The sequence below is a fragment of the Sylvia atricapilla genome, chromosome 3, assembly GCF_009819655.1.
Source record: "Sylvia atricapilla isolate bSylAtr1 chromosome 3, bSylAtr1.pri, whole genome shotgun sequence".
Classification (NCBI taxonomy): Eukaryota; Metazoa; Chordata; class Aves; order Passeriformes; family Sylviidae; genus Sylvia; species Sylvia atricapilla.
The window spans coordinates 50,845,644-50,864,313 of NC_089142.1; the positions used below are offsets into that span (position 1 = coordinate 50,845,644).

Consider the following 18,670-nt stretch of genomic DNA (forward strand, 5'->3'; position numbering starts at 1 on the left):
TGACTCAGGCTTTACTCAGGGTCTGTCGTAACTGGAGTTCACAGAGACTGCACTTCAGACTTGTAAGAGCCAGACCAACAGCACAAGCAGAGCTGTTGATCCCTGCTGCATATTTCATTGCAGGGGAAGAAAATAGGAAGTCAGAGAAGATAGGCTAAGTTCATATGAGAAAAGTACTGTTACATGAGGGCAACTTTGTGACCCCTACTTGTAAATGTGCTGTGGAACAGTCCCCATACCTTTATTTTCCTTAAAGCACATCAAAACTAGACTATCAGCGGCTAGAGCTCCTGTAAGAGAGTATAGGAGTGCTGTGGGGCTGCCTGCTGCTCGAGCATGTGACGGATGCGATTTTTAGGCATATGGGATGTCAAAATAAACAGATAGTGATATGAACAGCTAACTTTATTCTTGGCCTCCTGCCCAGATTTGAGGTGCTGCTAACCATGTAGCCTCTCCATGAAAACTGTGGAAAAAAAGCGCTGGAAATCAGATGTTTCCTGTTGGCAGTGCTCCCTTAGTCCCCGAGCACTAGGTCTTAGCTGGAACTCTGACAAGTGGGGAAACTATGGGCCCAAAGGAGGCTCAGGAGGAACAGAATCTGCTGGGGCTTGAGGGGTTAGTTCAGGGATATGGGAAGAAATCTGAATTCCCAACATTTCACAATACCTGAAGAGTTTTAAAGTGTTATGTTTTTCTGGAGAGGAGAGGGTGAGAACTGTATCAGGAAAGATTTAAATAGCTCAACCTGTCTCAGAGCTGATAATTCCCAGATTTCTGCAAGCTAAGTGGAGGAAAATTTTACTGCAGTGTGGAAAAACATTACAACACTGCTTATGAAGATACTGGGAAGTCAAACAACCCCAGAGTAAAGACTGGTAAGTTTTGCAATGGCTGGATTGTAAAATAATGTAACCAAAAGCTTTATGAACAGGGACAAGCAATTACCTTGTGCTCAGATTTTGTAAGACAATAAAATAAAAATCTAATGGAAGCTTTGTTTTAGTTGTACATTGCTAACATTTTCTGTTATTGTAAGAATTAAATAAATTTCAGTTCTTAAGTCTTAAGGCTTCAGAAGAATTTTTTTTTTCCTAAAGTGAGGTTTATAAAGAAAGGTTAAAAGACTTCCCTCAACCATAAGACATTGGAAATCAAGTTACATGGCGATCCTTTCCACTATGGTGATGTCCAGTCTACTAGAGAAATGAAAAAAAATTAAGTGTGTGGTTCCACTTCTCAGCCAAAGACATCAATATAGGGGTTGACCTCTTGAAATACTGTCCAACAAGTCTGCAAATCAACTCCTATTTTCAAATGGAAGCTGTAAACAAGAAATACAAAATGCAGAGCAATACTATGTCCACATTAAGTCGCAACCATATTCTTCACTCTGCTTATCTAGCATTTTTAGATAAATGGAATCCAGTGGAACCTTGCTGCACATGCATGTCAAGATGAAAAACCTACTTGGAAAATTACTGTAAATTTGTGTTTAAATTCAAAAGGCATTCATGTAAGTTTTCTCATTCCAAATGCTGACCCTGAAAAGCTGAGCCATAAACTTAGCAACTGTGACTTGTCTCAGGAATGATCTAGTGAACATCAGTCAAAGGGTTTTTTATAGGCTGTGGTAGGCTGGTAATGATATGACGAAAGGGAAGGTGTGTGATATACAGCTTCAAACAGAAATATTGAACTTAATTTTCCTGCAGGCTACCCTGCTGAAGGTTCTGTTATCTTCTCTGTGACATTGTGCTTCATTTTCACAGCAAACTGAAGCAGATCGAACTCACTGAGATACTTCGAGACTTTTCCGAGAAATTTCAACAAAGATATTAGTCGATGAAGGTTTGTTGTGAAAATACTAATTCTAGTTCCACAGAACAACTTCTTAAAAACTATTTGCAGTTAATATGTGATTAAGTTTTGCAAAGTACTTGGTAGACTATTAAAAAGAAAATAGGCTTTTTCTTTGAAATACCCAGTTTCTTTCCGCAGTTTTAGTAGCTGAGAGGTCTGAAGTCTAAACATAAGCAGCCTTGCAAAGGGGTCTGCTTAGGGCCTGCCTGAGATGCTTTTGGGGGAAGTTGGCTTGGAGATTCCTGTTGTGCATACGCCCTGCGTTTTTGAGCTGATTAGCTATTTTTCACCTTTCTCCCGGGCGGCTCGGAAATCCTACACTGGGGTAAGCTCTCAGCAGGCGGCTCCGGGCACGGGCCGCCTTTCCCGGGGACCCGGAGCAGGAGCATTCCCGTTCCCGCCTCCCTCAGCCGAGCCCCCGCCCCTCGCCACGCGCCGCTGCCGCGCCGGGAACGTGCGCCCGCGCGACGCGGCCCCGCCCCCCGCCGCGAGGCGCGCCCCTATTGGCCCCGTCGCTCCCGTGCCGGCGCTGTTGTGACACGTGAGGGCGGCGCACGTGGGGACGTTATGTAAGGCGCAGGGGGAAGGGGCGGGGCCGGCACGCGTGCGTGCGGCGGGCCCGCCGCGCATGCGGGGTGGGGACGAGGGGCGGGGCGAGTCCGGTCTGGTTGTGCTCCCTCCCCAGCCAGAGGCCCCGGAGGCTCCCGAGCGACAATGAAGCAAGAACAGCAGCAGCAGCCGGCGCCACCCCCACCCCTGCAGCCTCCCCAGCAGCCGTCGCCTCCCTTCGCCAGCCCGGGGGTCCCAGCCTTCCTCAGCAAGCTATGGGCTCTGCTGGGCGAGACCCCCAGCAACCAGCTCATCACCTGGAGCCAGGTCGGCCCCCCCACCCCCCACCCGCCCGCGTGTGGCGGAGCCCCCGCCATCACCCTGCGGTTCGCTCCGGCGGGCACCGGGGCCTGCCGGGGGCCGTGGGCCTCGGCGTGCGCCAGGGGAGGGCGGAAAATCGGGGCATGGCCACCACATGGCTTGGTTGGGCTTGGGTCGGACCCGGCCGGGCTGGGCTGAGCTGGGCTGCTCGGGAGAGGCCGGCTGGCCTCGGCCCTCAGCCCTGCCGTGTTTTAACCGTGGAGTAGGAGCTCCGGTGCCGCCCTGGGGGCGCGTCCCTAGGCACCCCCGCGGAGGGGGGCTGTCTGTCTGGCGGCTCTGTCTGAGCAGGCTCGGCCGTCCGGGGAGGGTGGGAAGGGGCCCGGCAGCCGGGGGGATTCTGCCAGTCGCTTAAGAAGCCGGCGTGCGGGGAACGTGGAGCTGCGGGGGGATTTCCCGCAGGATGGTGGATGCCCCAGGAGCGGGGCTCGCCCTCGGGGAGCCGGGGCTGCGGGAGAGCCTCGGAGGATGGGGAGAGCGGCGTGCTCGGGCCTTGTGTTGTTTCCTGTGTGCTGCCGCGGGGCCGGATCCCTCAGGGCCACGTGGGGGATGCTGGGGGTTCCCGGGCCCGGTGTCCACCTGCTGGGGTGGCGGGAAGGGAATGGACCAGGGGGGAAGTCGAACTGGGTACCAGCCTTCTTACAGTCTGGCGAGTTGCTCCAATGAGGATCATTGACAGTTGTGCTGAAAGCTAAGCACATATTTTAATAATAGCTACTTCATTTTTTTTCCTAGGTACTGTTTTCAATAAAGTCTTGTTCTCAAATCCTAATCAATATCTTTGAGTAGTATTGAATAGGACTCAACTGAGAGCTCCTTATTTTAAATGTTTTAGAAATAATGCAATGTCTTAAATATTTTACTGAAAATGGTTTACCATTTTAAGCCAAAACTTCCCAAAGAGGGAAGCAGGAGGCCTCAGTAGATTACAGCAGCTTTTCTTTTTTTTTTTTTTTTTTTTAATTATTTTTATTTTGTTTATTTTTATTTCATACTAGGATTTTTGTGGTGTTTTTACGGTTTGTTTGGTGTTGGGGTTTTTGGTTTTTTTAGAAAAGAGATACTAAAGGCTGTATGAAGATTGATATTGTCTACATTAAGAAATGGTGGGTTTGCTGCCTTATGCTTTCAATGGAGAATTTCCAAATCCATAGCTTATGTTTATTTCAAGTAAACACACCAATACCTGTTAGATATCCTGGTGTTATTTTTTTTTAATTAGCAGTAAAAATAATTGTTTGAGATTCTGCAAGGCTGTTTATGGAGGGGAAGGTCCACCCATCACAGTCGATATTACTAGCAGCCAGCAGTTCTTGTGGGGGAGAAGTATTGGGATTACTTGGGATATGGATGAGGAGTACCAAATGGTGCACTTGGAAGACTGCTGTATGCTGTAGTCATTGGCACTAGGAGTTGACAGTCGTATTTAGCTGTGTAGTGAAGCTTACAGGCCTTAATGTCTGTACAGCTTTGCTGTAGATGACTGTCAGGGCAACAACAGCTTGTGAATGCATTTCCCAGATTTTTATGTGCTAGGCCTGGACAATGTCAAACTGATGATAAAGTGGGGCACCACGTGGAAGTTATCTGTTGGTGTCATAGGTCACTGTAGTGTCACTTGATTCAGCACCTTCAGTTTGAGTTTCACACAATATTGGCCAGAATAGTCTGTTCTTGCCATTTCTTTTGCTTCCCGTTTGTTTTTCTTCCACTGATTGATTCTCAGCAGGTGGTAGGTAGGCATTACTGGAAGTGTTAATCTCCCTACCTTCCTCTCAGTGGTATGCACCTAAGTCATTCAGTGGGGAGCCATTTGTAACATCCTGTTTGAGATGCTCCTTGCTGATTTGCTGGAACGAGCTGCTGTGGTTTAAGCCCCACTGGCAACCTCGCACAACTCAGCCACTTAACCGACTTCCCCACTCCCTGATAGAGAAAATAAAACTCTGGGCTGAGATAACCATTTAAAATGGAAATGAAGTATATGATAACAGTAATAAAGCAGACACAAGAAAAATAAATGATGCCCAATACAATTGCTTACCATCTGCAGACTGGTACCCAGTCCATCTGAAAACAACAGCTGGCCCTCCTGTTGGATAAATCAACTCTCCTGGTTTATATATTGGGCACGATGTTCTCTGGTATGGAATATCCCTTTGCCCAGTTTGTGTCAGCTGTTCTGGCTGTGCACCTTCCCAACTTCTTGTGCACCTGCTTACTGGCAGCACTTGGGAAGCTGAAAAGACTTTGACTTAGGGTAAGCACTCAGCAACAACTAAAACATCAACTTACTATCAACATTATTTTCTCACTGAATCAAAAATCTCAGCACTCTACCAGCTACTAAGAAAAAAATTAATTCTGTCCTAGCTGAAACAAGGACACCTGCCTTCGGACAAGGATCTTCATATCCTCTTACAGTTGGTTCTTTAAGCTTCTTGAGGTCACAGAACTGCTGGCATTTGAGGATAAGAAAACTGACTCATTAAACTAAAAAAGCCTCCTAAGAAGATGCAGGAAAAGTGTTGACATTTGTTGAAGATAAAATTTCATATTAACTACAGGGTGAGAGTATTGTGGATGTGTAGACAAAACCTAAACCATTTTGAAGTAGGTAATTTGCATTCTGACAGCTCCTTGCCCTGTAGTTAAATGGAGTGCAAACATTGAAGAAAAAAGAGCTGGTCCTTCTGTTTTAGTTAAAGCCTGTGGATAAAATAAAGAATCAGTCTTCCCTCACAACTGGCATTTCATAAGGGGGAGTCTTGCTTAGGTGGCTACTTTTTTGGTAACTCAGAAACCCAGTGGGCACCATCACCTCTTTGACAACTCCATCTGCTCTACAAGTCGTATCAAATGAAGCATGCTTTTATACTGAAAAGCAGATGGGACTGTCAGCTGGTTGTTGGTGATTTTTTTCCTTGCTCAGGTTCTTTGTTAAGATTTCTTACCAGGGCTTCAAAACTACATTCAAAATTGATAGTATTGCCTTGTAGGGAAACTGTGGTAATTGCTGGTAGACAGTTCATATCTTAATGAAGCAGTGTGTAACAATAGAGATATTCCCCTTCAGGTACTGATGACAATGTAAATTGATAGCACTCAGTTGCTTTGCAACTGCAAGGTTTGTACGTTTTTTGTTTTGGAAAATTGTAGGCAAGCAGATCAGTTATGTACTGCATGCAAAAGGAAACATTCCAATCTGGTGATTAATTCTAAAAGCCCAGTGTGTTTTCTGCTATGGTTTTTAAGTAGCTTAATGTGTGTCTCTCATTTTAGAATGGAAAGAGTTTCTTGGTGTTGAATGAACAGAGATTCGCAAAGGAGATCCTTCCCAAGTACTTCAAGCATAACAACATGGCAAGCTTTGTCAGACAGTTAAACATGTGTAAGTTCCTGGATTTTTGCATTCTAGCACAGTTCTAAATCCTGTACATAAAAGTTAAAATTATAATTTCCTTTGAGCAGTGGCCTTGTGTTCTCTGCAGCTACTATACTGTCTTATCCTCAAAATTTGCAACAGGATAGTTGGGACAGCATACTTTGAATTTCTTAATGTGGGTTTTGAAGTTTTTCTTTCCTTTTGTTTTTTTAAAGATGGATTCCGTAAAGTGGTCCATGTTGATTCTGGGATTGTCAAACTGGAGCGGGACGGTCCAGTGGAGTTCCGGCACGCGTATTTTCGGCAGGGCCGGGAGGACTTGCTGGAACACATTAAAAGGAAGGTTGGTCAAAATTAATTTGTGGAAAACCTGTATTACTCAATATTGACGAATGGCGAAGTTCATGTCAAGCTTAACTGCAGGATTGTGAGTGCAAATAAGTTTGGAGTTTATGGAAACAAACTGCCCTGCTTTCATTTATATCTTGAGCTAGTTTAAAGATATTTTGGGGGATTTGACAAGACTTTTTTATCTACTTTGTTGTCATTATAGTAAAGTTTCACAGGTGCTAAAAAGTGTGAGTTATGTAATATGACAATTTGCAAATAACTATTAGAAGTGCAGAGGATGCTTTGACTTTACCATCAGCAATATAAGAAACTGCTCATTTATATAACTTGTTTCAGAACAAAGCTACTGTTGTATGCATTAGACTTTACACCCATGAGAATGGTGCAAACCTATAAACACGTTTGTTATGCTTCTGAAGTGTGCTTTGCTGTTACTGGGTCAAGTGATTATAGATGGCAAATAGAAATGTGGCAAATTAAACTGGCTGTCATGGTTAACACCAGTCAGCAGCTCAGCCCCACACCAGCTGCTCACTCACTCCCCCCATGTCAGGATGTGGGAGTGAATTGGGAGAGTAAAAGTGAGAAGACTCATGAGTTGAGATGAAGGCAGTTTAATAAATAAAGCAAAAGCTACGCACACAAGCAAAGCCAAACTAGGAATTCATTTACCACTCCCGATGGGCAGGCAGGTATTCAGTCATCCCCAGGGAAGTAGGGCACCATCACATGTAACGGTCACTTGGGAAGACAAATGTTATTCTGAACATCCTCCCCACTTCCTTCTCTTCCCCTCAGTTTTATATGCTAAGCATGACATCATATGATATGGAATGCTTCTTTGGTCAAGTGAGGTTAACTATCCCAGCTGTGTGTGTGCCCTCTCAATTTTTTGTGCAGCCCCAGCCAACTGTCTGGTGGAATGAGGTGAGAAGCAGAAAAGTCCTTGACTTCATGTGTAAGCACTGCTCAGCAATAACAAAAACATCTCTGTATTGTCAGCACTGCAGCACAACTGCACAAGTCCAAAACACAGCCCTGTATTTGCTACTATGAGAAAAATTACCCCATGCCAGCCAAAACCAGCAAACAGTGATACACTTGTTATCGCCAGGTTATTGTGATGCAGTTAGGATGAAGCAGAGTACTTGGGAAAATGCCTGAAGAGTCTGCGCGTACACAAATGTCTGTAACAACTAAAGCTAATGTGGTGTCACCTGTGTTTCTGGTTTTGGGGATTTTTGGATGCTTGATATATTATTAAATTAAGAGCATATTTTGTCAACATGAATAAGAAAATATACTTGATCACCAGAAGAGAATAAGTAGTTAAGCAGGAGTTAAGGGAAGTGTTGTTTCTGGATTCTAATCTTTTAAAGGTTTCTTCTTCAAGACCTGAAGAAAACAAGATACGTCAGGAAGATCTCTCTAAAATAATATGCAGTGCTCAAAAAGTGCAAATTAAACAAACAACTATTGAATCTCAGTTGTCTCTATTGAAGAGGTAAGTTGCTTCATCTGTTTCTGATCCTTAATGCTGAGTAATTGTGATGCTAGATCTGGACAAAAACTAATTCTAGTGTCTCTTGATTTCTGATTGCCTAATATGAATCATTGCTTTAGGATCCTACATTTCAATAGAAAAATCACTTTAAAATTGAATTTTCTGATAAAGTAATAGGCAATGTTGGTGTTTGCAGAACTGTCTAGTAGTAGGCAATTAAACAGCACCTTTAATAATTGTTCTATTTAGGTGCTGAGTGTGAATATTTAAATCAGCTCTTAGTATAAAGTATGCTGGTTTTTGTCTTCAAGTTAGAAAGAGTTACTGTAGTTGGTTTGAGGCAGAGTTTGGTTTGTGCAATTTGCATATAATACTTTTATGGGACAATTAATGTCTTTGTTGATTGTTTTTTATTTTCCTATTGTTTTTGTCTTCATTCCCCCACTGTTTAAAATTGTGGAAGAGTTAATACATTTGAAAATGTGTTTAGAAATCTAATTTGGAAATTCATTAGTTACCTCATTGACAGAGAAACAGAATGTAAAATCCGAATGTAAATTGAGTTTTTTTAGAATTTCAGTACTGCCTGCTTAGAAATTATGATCTATTCTCAACAGTAGTAGATATGTGTGTCACAAATTACTTAATCCTTTAGAATATGTAGATAGAGACAATATACATGAGCATAAGGTCATGCACTGTAAGTCACATCACCGCAATAGAAACTCCATTAGACTTTCTATTTCTTCTTCTAGTAGAAGGTGTTATGACAGTGTACCTCTGTGGCAGAAGTCACAGATTAGTTCAGGTTTTAAAAAGTAAATTCTCTCATTTCAGGACTTCAGTTGTAGTGAGTTGAATGGTAGAATCTTCAAAGGCTAGCTCCTTTTGCTTAGGCACAGTCTTTGTTAGAATCCGGCCAGTCTAGAGTAAAAATCATATTTGCCCTCTTGAAATCCTAGACAAATTTGTGTTGAAAGGAACTTCAGAGCCATCAGGTGCAAACTGCTGCCCAGAGCAGGGCTGGCTTTGACTGAGGTGATGGCCAGTTGCTCATGAGCTGACAGTTTGTAGAGATGAGAACATAGTGGTTGGTCTTTGACATCCATATTGTCATCCGATCAGTTTAAAGTTATTGAGGTAAAAACTGGAGCTAAATCAGAAGACCTGGTCCTACAAAACACATTGATAAACCTATTGAAAAAGTTGAGAAACTTCAGAATCCCTGACTTACGCTGTTAATTTTGTGATGGGACTCTACTCTTCAGTTGTATGTTGGACATTGGAGCAGTTTGAGGAGCAAGTATTACCCTGCATCACACTGCATATGAGCTGCTGTTTCTGAAAACTTTAACGTTTTCTAAAAACACAAACACCAGTGGAGCTGGCTTGTTTGTGTTGAAAATTGAACTACAAAAGAGAGTAGGATGGTATGTTGTCTGCCCATATTTGTTGGAGCTTTTGGTGCTCATTGTCTATCTCTTACTATGGCATACACTGTTGGAAACAAGGCTCGTGGTTAAAGTAGGGCAGTTTTTACACTGTCTTAGTGACTGGAGTCCTGTCAGTACTGGAAGAACCAAGATTACTAAAATGGCAACGTTTCTTGAAAACTGCTACCTTTGACATGCTCTTGTAATTTTTTATCACCTAACATGCTCATTTACTGGAGCTAATGGAGGTAACTGTTAAATGCTGATAGTTAATTTTTAAATGCTGAATTTATGAGTAATGATTATTGCTAAATTTGGGTGGTGTTTTTGGTTGTTTTTTTTTTTTTTTTTTTTTTTTTTTTTTTTCCTTTAAAGCAGATTAAAATTCTCCACAGGCTATTTGTTGTGTTCAGGTCTGTTTCATAGTTACTATCCAAGGCTGCCAGCTGCCTGTGGGACACTCCCACAGCAACCTCCAATCTAGGAACACATTTCAAAGAGTTTTAGTGAAGCCAATTGATCTTTAACAAAAAACTGATAACTAGTTTTAGTGTGACATTTAAATCATCATTTTTAAACAGAGAGAATGAATCCCTTTGGAGGGAAGTGTCAGAACTGAGAGCAAAACACTTGCAACAGCAGCAGGTTATTCGAAAGGTAAGGCTTCATTCAAGTGTCATGTGTGCTTGAGTGAGTGCTTCTGAAGTAGGAATGCTTTGCCACATTACCTTGCTTTGCCTTCACTCAGCTTTTTATAATGTAAAATCTCTCTTTATTAGAAAAAACAGCAAGGTGGTATATGATGGACAAACCCTAGTGAGACTAACATTCAGGGAATTTTATTGCAAAAGCAGAAAATAAGGCCAAAAGTCTTGCAAACATTTTCAAAGAATAAGGCTCAAGAACATCCTACATCAGTCATTAAGTTGCGCTTAATTTGGTCCATCCATTTTTTATTACTTTGGGAATCAGATATCTAATTGTCTGTGTCAGCTGATCTCAGGAGAAACTTTGTCACTGCAAGAATTACAAGATTCTGTGTTGGAAGTTTACTGCTGCCCCACTTAACTGACTCACTGACTGTATATTCCTAGTTACCACAGGAATAGATAATTGAGTGGAACCTACTGAAAATATGTTAACTTAGAATATTTGATTTACCAAAACCGATATAAATGCAATAAGTTTATAGATCTGTTTTTTTAACATATCAGAAAGGGCATCACTGCAAGTAGCCTTGTAGCTAAGACTTAGTGATTTTCTTCTCGGTTTCTTCAAGCCAGATAAAATTAAAGCCTTAGATTTAAAAGGAAGGAGAAGGAAGGCTAACATTTCAAAAGAAAAAGACAGCTGATGAATACTGTTAATTGTACAAGTATTTTTTTTCTGAGTCTGTCAAAAATGCCTTACACCAGAACCAGTATTTACAGAGACAGATTATCTGTATGGTCCACATCCCTATATGCTTTTTGTCATTGGTAATTAGAATCCTTTTAATCGTTTGAGTTGCTGCATGTCTGTCTGTGTGTTGTATGATGTCGTGTAAAAGCTGGCTCTTATCACCTGCTATGTGAAAAGTCCTTCTCTAACAATTGAATAACTATTTAGATATTATCAGCACTGCTTTTTACCTTGATTTTTAGGTTTTCTGAACAGCTCTGTATAAAAGTTACTACACAAAGGAAGTGTTTTGCTGTTTATGTATAGATTTTATTATTGCTGTCTTTTGCTATAAGATGCCTTGGTGCTCAAGAGAAACAATTACAAAGTAGAGCCAACCAACAGTAGTGTTCTCTCCCTTACAGATTGTACAATTCATTGTTACCTTGGTGCAGAACAACCAACTAGTGAGCCTAAAACGCAAGAGGTAAATATGGTCTCAAAAACTTTCTGTCCACTTGGTGAACTGACAGGTTTGTTGACTAATTACCAAAGAGGTGGGTTTGAGATGGCCTTCTTCCTTTACTCTTTCTGATGTAGGCCTCTACTTCTGAACACTAATGGACCTACAAAGTCGAATGTATTTCAGAAAATTGTGAAAGAGCCAGCTGACAGTAGCCACCATGTAAGTTTTCTGTTGTGGGTACTCTCTGTTATGATGGAGTGCAGGTGGGCAGATGGATCGAATTCATTGTCATACGGAGACTGTAACACAGCTGTGTACTGAGAGCTGTCAGCTTGTAGAAGTGATAGGCTGTGTTGTTTCTTTCAGAAGCTAAATGTTTTGATAATCACCATTCACTTTCCAACATAAGCACATATAAACCAGTTACCTGTGTATTAAATGCAGCTTGACATAATCCTGCAGTTTCCTTTTAAGAATGGTGCTGTTAGAAATAGCATGTGTAATGCTGCATTGTTATCTCTGGGAATGTGGCATCCCTGGCCCTATTACAGGGACACGGGTCCAGTGTGTTGCTCTGCAAGGCAGCATCCAACCCAGCAAAATCTTGTCAATGTTCCTATTGTATTTGAATGAGTCACACCAACCACTGAAAGTTGTTTTCTGCTGTCCAAATAATGATTGGTGAGGAAATCGTTAAAACAATTCTATACTATGAGTATGTAGTATAGAATCAGTAGCTTTATAACATAGTACTGTTTAAACAACACTGTTTTAATATTTTTAGTTCTATTACCTGACAGTGCTAGTATAATTTTATTTCTGTGCCTGTAGTATTTGCCAAATTCTTTCTCCTGTAGCTGTTATTCTCCAGCTTGTTTATTTACTTGTAGGGCTTTTTCTATTAAACACAGATGTGTACAAACAGCTTGTAATCTCCAAGGTGCAGTAAAGCTCTTAGACTGCATTAGATGTGAAACATTTTAAGATACAATGATAACTGTCAAAATGCTGAAGCTTACCATCCCTCTGCAGCCTGACTCTTTTAAAAATAATTCTCAGGTACCTCTCAACAGAAATGAGGGCTTAAAACAAAGGGAACAGATTTCAGATGACATTGTTATTTATGATGTCACTGAGGATGTGGGTGAGGAAGAACATCCCATGGCTGATGAAGAAAATCTTCCTGTTACACCAGAAACAAGTGAAGATACCACTTCAGATTCTTCCAAGTAAGAAGTCTCCAGAAATGTGTGTTGATAAATGGCTCTCAGTGTTGTATAATATGCACTATTTCAAATGCCTTAGATAATTTTTTTAGTGAAGTGGTTAGAATTATTCAGCACTCCTGCACATACAGAAACATCATCTGTAAATTCACACTGACTTTCAATTTATTGACCTCTGGATTTGTTCCAAGATAGTTAATTGGCTCTTGGAGTTTTAATACCAGGAAACCGGTGAAAGCAATCTGTATTACTGCATATATACTTTATAGTATATATACTTCAACATTTATAGTTAAATATACTAAAGCCAGAGTAAGAGTTCTTGCTTTTTGGTCACATGTACAAACAGGAATGACTTGCTTTGTTTTTGCAAGTGTGGAGAATAATTTACATGTGGTGTTTATCAGGTTTTGGTGTAGTCTTTGCATTAAGCCAATTAATTTCAGGGTTCTGCGTTTTTTTTACAGTCCCAGTTGTTTTTTGTGATTATGCTCCTTCCTGTCTCTACTCCAGTACTACAGAAGTTGTTCATCTTTCACTTACAAGCAAGTTGAAACTTGGTCCAGGGATTTAGATGTAACTCTCTTCTTGAGTTGCATTGGATTGATAGGGCCTGTATTATGCCTCAAGGAAAAAAACTTCAATATTTGTGCCTTATACTTGAATTTGCACCATTGTTCTTCCTCAGCTGATGCCTGGGAATGCATTTTCTGACTGAAGAGCTTAATGAGAAAAAGGCCATGATAGAGAGAAAGCCTAACTAACAGTTTCTTAAGGGTTAAGAACCAGAATAGGCATGAAAACAAATCAGTTGAGGCTTGCTCTTGGTTTTCAGGTTTCATTCCTAGTATGCATAATAAGGTTAACTAAGAACTTGCAGACTGGGATGCTTTGTTATGGGTGCTCTAGAGTTGAAGCTGTTCAACAGGAAATACACAAAATATATACTGTCTGTCTGGTTTGATGACCTTGTATGATTTGGTTCACTTTGTACATACTCCATATTTATATGCAAGCTTATAGTTGTTCCAGTGTCAGTGTTCCTATAGCTCTTTAGCAGTTGGTTATTGTGGTCTGGCACAACAGTGTCTGCTAACTGAGCTGCATTAATTGCATTGATCATTACAGAATTGTATCAATGGAAAACCGATATTTTGAGTATCTTTCTTTAGTATTAAAAAGCAATAGAAAAGCTTATTTCCTGATTGTAACTTGAATAGTAGCTTGACTAAAGTGAGAGGTAACTAAACCTGTGGATTAATACCAGTTTAAATGTGTATGAAATGCTGTAACTTATTTATCTCACATTACAGCTGTAGCTACCATTCTCCCGATATTGTAATTGTGGAAGATGATAATGAAGATGAATATGCCCCTGTAATTCAAGGGGAAAAAAACACTGAATCAGTTGCTGTCCCAGGTAATGATCCAGTCAGCTCTGTCAGTGACAGTACAAGCCCACTCATATCAAGTGCTGTACAGCTGAATAACCAGTCAACTTTAACTGCAGAAGACCCAGTCTCTGTGATGGATTCCATACTCAATGAAAATGGAGTGATTTCACAGAATATAAATCTCCTTGGAAAGTGAGTAGTCTGGTCTTTTGTTTTTTCAAGTATTAGAACTGATCATTTGACTGAAGTAAAAAGTACTGAATAGCAGTATCTACTGAGAACTTTAAACTTACAGGCCACTTACTCCAGCCAGTTTCTGAAGATTCTTCCATTTTAAATGTGACCTAAGATGCGACCTCTGATTTTCATTGTAGAGTGAGTGAGTTGAGATGTTTAGTCTGGCAGTGTAATGTTGTGGAGATTGTTTAAACTGTCAGGATTGATTTTTGTCACTGCCACAGGTGGATTAGACCCATTAGGGCTATGTGGATGAAAGAATTGCATCTCTCCTAATGTCATGTAATGGTGTTAATGTTGATGTAATTCCTGTGCTACCTATTCCAGAGCACCTATCTGCTGACTTGGGTTCCCCTGTAATGAGGCTAAAAGTCTTCATTCTTTTCCAGAGGTCATTTCTTGTGAAAGACTTAGTTCATTCTACTTCTGGTGAAGAATTTTAGATGCATGTAGTACATCTGTGTAAAGCTTACTTAAGGATTTCTCTTATTTTATTGCGGGACACAGCAATAAAATACTGTTTGCCTTCTAGAGTTGAACTTCTGGATTATCTGGACAGTATCGACTGCAGTTTAGAGGACTTCCAGGCTATGTTGTCAGGACGACAGTTCAGCATAGATCCAGATCTCCTGGTTGATGTAATTTTGACTTAATTTTAAGTATTTTCATAATAGGATATAGAAAACATTTGTGTGTGTTGTTGCTGTTTAATATGGATTTAAATCAAAAATTATCTTTACAAAAGCAAAGTTACAAATATTTGAGTTTCTGGAGCACTGGTATAAATCTTAATGCTACACCACTGCTCAAGTAAATGCTTAAGTTTCTTTTGGAAAAATGGCTTTCTTATTGAAATAATGCTTCATTTGGTGTGAACTTAGATGTCAAGCCAATTAATACTCTTGTTCTGAAATAACCCAGCACATCATCTGTGGTCTTCTCAATGAGCTGGGGTTGAAAAGAACCTTGCTCCCTGTAGCAAGGCCATGTTGCTGGCTGCTGTCAGGGTGTTGTCTGCCATGACTCACATGTCCCCTCTCTGAGGTGCTGCTCCCTGTCCATTTGTTACTCAACCCTAACTGGGGCCAGTGCATGAGGTTACTGGCTCCTGGTGACATGGCTGTTGGACCTGCTGGAGTGCCTCTTGGCCCCTCTCACACTTTACTGAGATCCCTCGTTTTTAAAAGCAGCTCTGCTCTCTACTTACTGATGACTCCTTCCAGGCTTGGTGTCACTTGCAGCTTGAGTTTGTCCATATTGTAGACAGAATTACCCCTGCAGCAATGTCAGAAGAAATTGGTGTTTTAAGACTGTGCAAACCGTGTTAGATGCCATATAGTTGTTTCTTTTGTGATCAGGCTTCACATGGAATTCCAAACCACTGTGCTCCAAAGCTAGATTTTCTTTGTAAAAGCAGTACCTGTAAATAGACTCCAGACTCAGAGGGTGGAATAAGTACAGGGGTTATCCTCACACGTGGAGAAGCAATGGTCTTGTATTCTTAATAGCAACACTGAGATACCTAAAACTTGATGTCTTTTGTCTTACTCAGCTTTTTACAAGTTCTGTGCAGATGAATCCCACAGATCATGATCATGTCACTAATACCAAAGTAAGTCTTAAATCCATTGCTGAACATACACAGTAGTGAGAGATGCAAAATTCACTCATCTTTTGCTGTTTTCTTTACTGGAATCATGGCACTTTGTGCTCTGGCTTTTAAGACTTGCATGAGAATAGAAGACTGCAGCTGAGTTCAACCTGTTGGGCTTTAAACATCAAAAGAAAAAGCACCCCAATTAATTAGTAATGTCCTTTGAAACTAGTATTACCTCTACATTGTACCAGTCTCTTGACTTTTGTATCCCGAGATTTTTTTTTACTTGCAAACATGGTATACACTAATATCAGAATGGTTTCATCTGTATTGTCTGGTGGGAAAAGAAACACAGTAGTAAGCAGTGGAGCAAAGATGTAGCACCTTGAAATTGTCCTGTTCATTTAAAGCATTAGTTTGGGTTCTTGCTTTGTAGCCTGTTTCCATTTCATGTTTTCTCAGCCAAGGTGTGTTAGTGTGGGTAATGCTCATCATGCCACTGCATCTTATCACAAATAAAAACAACCTCTCTTGTAGTAGTTGGTCAGCTGTTTTCCAGTGGCATTGGAACAGGCTTTAAACATGTATTTTAAGAGTTTGCTTTTGTTCCCAGGCGGAGACAAAGGGAAAAGAAACTAACAAGAATAATGCTGGTCCAGCGACTTCACAGGAGATGCAAGGTACTAAGCCCAGATCAGGTTAGATGTATCGATCTATTAAGCGCTTCAACAGTTGAACATTACTCTGAAAGCAATCTCACTTATTTGCTCCTTATCTGGTTTTATGTTACACTGATAAATAACCAAAACACAATACTTAGGATATTTGTTTTTAGATTTTTGCCTCTGCACTGGATGCAGAGAAACTGATTCTTTGCATGCGAGTCTGCACAAATAATGTTATGCATGAACATAACAATTCTTTGAAAGCATAAACACATATATTTTTTTATTAACTTTTCTTTAAATAAGTACTGTGTGTTGGATTTTGTTTTTTCCTTTTACGTGTAGAAAGGTACACAAATTGATATTCTGGACATTTTTTTCCCTGTAGATAAGCAGCTGATACACTACACTGCGTTTCCACTCCTTGCATTCCTCGATGGGAACCCAGTCTCTGCCGTTGAGGGTGGGAGCTTCACGGCTGAAACTCCTTCCACTGTTGAAAAATCCCTGGAAGGGGAGGAGCTCCTGGAGAGCAGCCTGGATCCCCAGCCCACCCAGAGCAAACTGGTGCGTCTGGAGCCGCTGACAGAGGCAGAGGCAAGCGAAGCCACGCTGTTCTACCTGTGCGAACTTGCCCCAGCACCCATGGACACAGACATGTCCTTCTTGGATAACTGATGTGAGGGGAGGCTCTGTATATAGTCATGAAGATGAACTATTTATTTAGAATATTGTTTGGTATGAGAGGTTTTGTAAATCACCGTTTTATGTAACCAGATATGTGGATCTGAAGTACCTTTCCTATCTTATACAAGCAGTTGTTTTAGCTATGGAGTTAGACAGGCCAGCTGGCACTGCTGGGCCAGGCTGCTGCTGCACTGATGTGAACACTTGGTGTTGCACACATTGCTCATGCCGCGGGTAACCAACACTTGTCAATAGTGAGCTTTGGTTTATGGTTTCCTATACTTCTTGTCTTACCTATGATGACATAAACTGGTAGTGTATGGTTAGGGAACACTGACTTTCTGTATTTTGGGGTTTTTATTTTTTACATTTTGTTTAACACACATGAGGCTTTTTTGGGGTGGGGGGACCAGGACCTGATGTAGGCTTTTTTTTTCCCTGCTTCAACTGGGAACAAAGTGCCTGTACCTTGCTAAATCTTGGTTCTGCCTTACTTTCACTTCAGTGGAAGTGCTCACACATAGCACAAACTGGGGAAAAGTTCTTGACAGCTGCCAGGCCCCATGACTGCATGAGTACTTTTAACTTGGACCATCTATGCTGACAAAATAAATGTTACTTAAGTGTGATACGTGTCAAGAGTTTGTCTCCTACTCTGTGTCCCAGGTGGTTATAGATTTAACAGCCTCTTGTTTTCCTATCGTAGTAGCTGTGCAGGGTCTGGCATGCACAGCTCCTGGAACATAGTTGCGTTATCTCCTGCTTGAAGGGTTTATTGGTAAGCCTCCAAAACAAGTGTCTAATGCAGCAAGCTTTTCCAGTATAGTAGCACACAAAAGGGTGTTCTCTGATTTCTTACTTAGAGCTGTGGCAGAGCCCCATCACTTTCCTTCCAGTGGAGGAGCCCTTCACTTCCTGCAAGGTGTTTGTCCACTGCCCTCATGGAGGCCACAGGTGCTGCAGTGAGTTAGTGTACTTGTGCTACAGGGCCAGAGGGGTTCCTGTCCCACTGGGTGAAGGGGCAGCTGACACACTTGAAACCAGATCGTCTCACCTTGAGTTCCTGATTATAATACAAACTAAATCAAACTGGAAAAGTCTGAGAACCTCCAGAGCACAAAGGCTCAGCAAAGAGAGGAACTAGGTTTCAGTAATTTCATACATGCAACACAAAAATCACATTCCCCAACTCTGACAGTCAATTTAATTTTTTTTTTCCAAAGGAGTAATCTATCTACTTGTACAAGGAGCTGAATTCTTTGAGCTGTCTGAATCTTCTGAATTCAGCACCTTGTTCTTTGTTACAGGACTCAGGAACTGCTGTAGTAGAAGTGGTGCTCAGGTGCTTTACCCAAATTTAAACAGGCACAATCCAGTGAGGTGGCAGCAGTAGATGAAGCAGGAATGCAGTTACAGGTGCAATGCGTGTGTTGTGTTTGCTGGGACACAGCTGCCGAGGGCACATTACTGTCAGAGGACTTTATCTCCAAAAAGAGGGGATGAGAAGGTTACACAAACCCTTGAAGCAATAGCCACATCTGGCAGCAGCATTAGA

General features: G+C 41.3%; 1 protein-coding gene across 5 annotated transcripts; it reads left to right on the forward strand.

Annotated features, from left to right (window-relative positions):
• Window positions 1-2,496: 2,496 nt before the first annotated feature.
• On the forward strand, window positions 2,497-17,744 carry HSF2 (heat shock transcription factor 2). 5 transcript variants are annotated; one of them, XM_066315322.1, is made up of 14 exons: window positions 2,501-2,739; window positions 6,073-6,181; window positions 6,391-6,518; window positions 7,906-8,030; window positions 10,045-10,120; window positions 11,269-11,330; window positions 11,444-11,528; window positions 12,369-12,538; window positions 13,849-13,955; window positions 14,046-14,121; window positions 14,699-14,804; window positions 15,719-15,778; window positions 16,377-16,443; window positions 16,817-17,744. In XM_066315322.1, the coding sequence occupies exons 1-14, from the start codon at window positions 2,578-2,580 to the stop codon at window positions 17,104-17,106; spliced, it is 1,623 nt and encodes a 540-aa protein (XP_066171419.1). In that variant the 5' UTR covers window positions 2,501-2,577; the 3' UTR covers window positions 17,107-17,744. The 5 variants fall into 5 exon arrangements, with proteins under 5 accessions (XP_066171421.1, XP_066171420.1, XP_066171418.1 ...); XM_066315320.1 differs by having other exon boundaries at window positions 13,849-14,121; XM_066315324.1 differs by lacking the exons at window positions 14,699-14,804; window positions 15,719-15,778 and having other exon boundaries at window positions 2,497-2,739; window positions 16,817-16,959.
• Window positions 17,745-18,670: the final 926 nt, after the last annotated feature.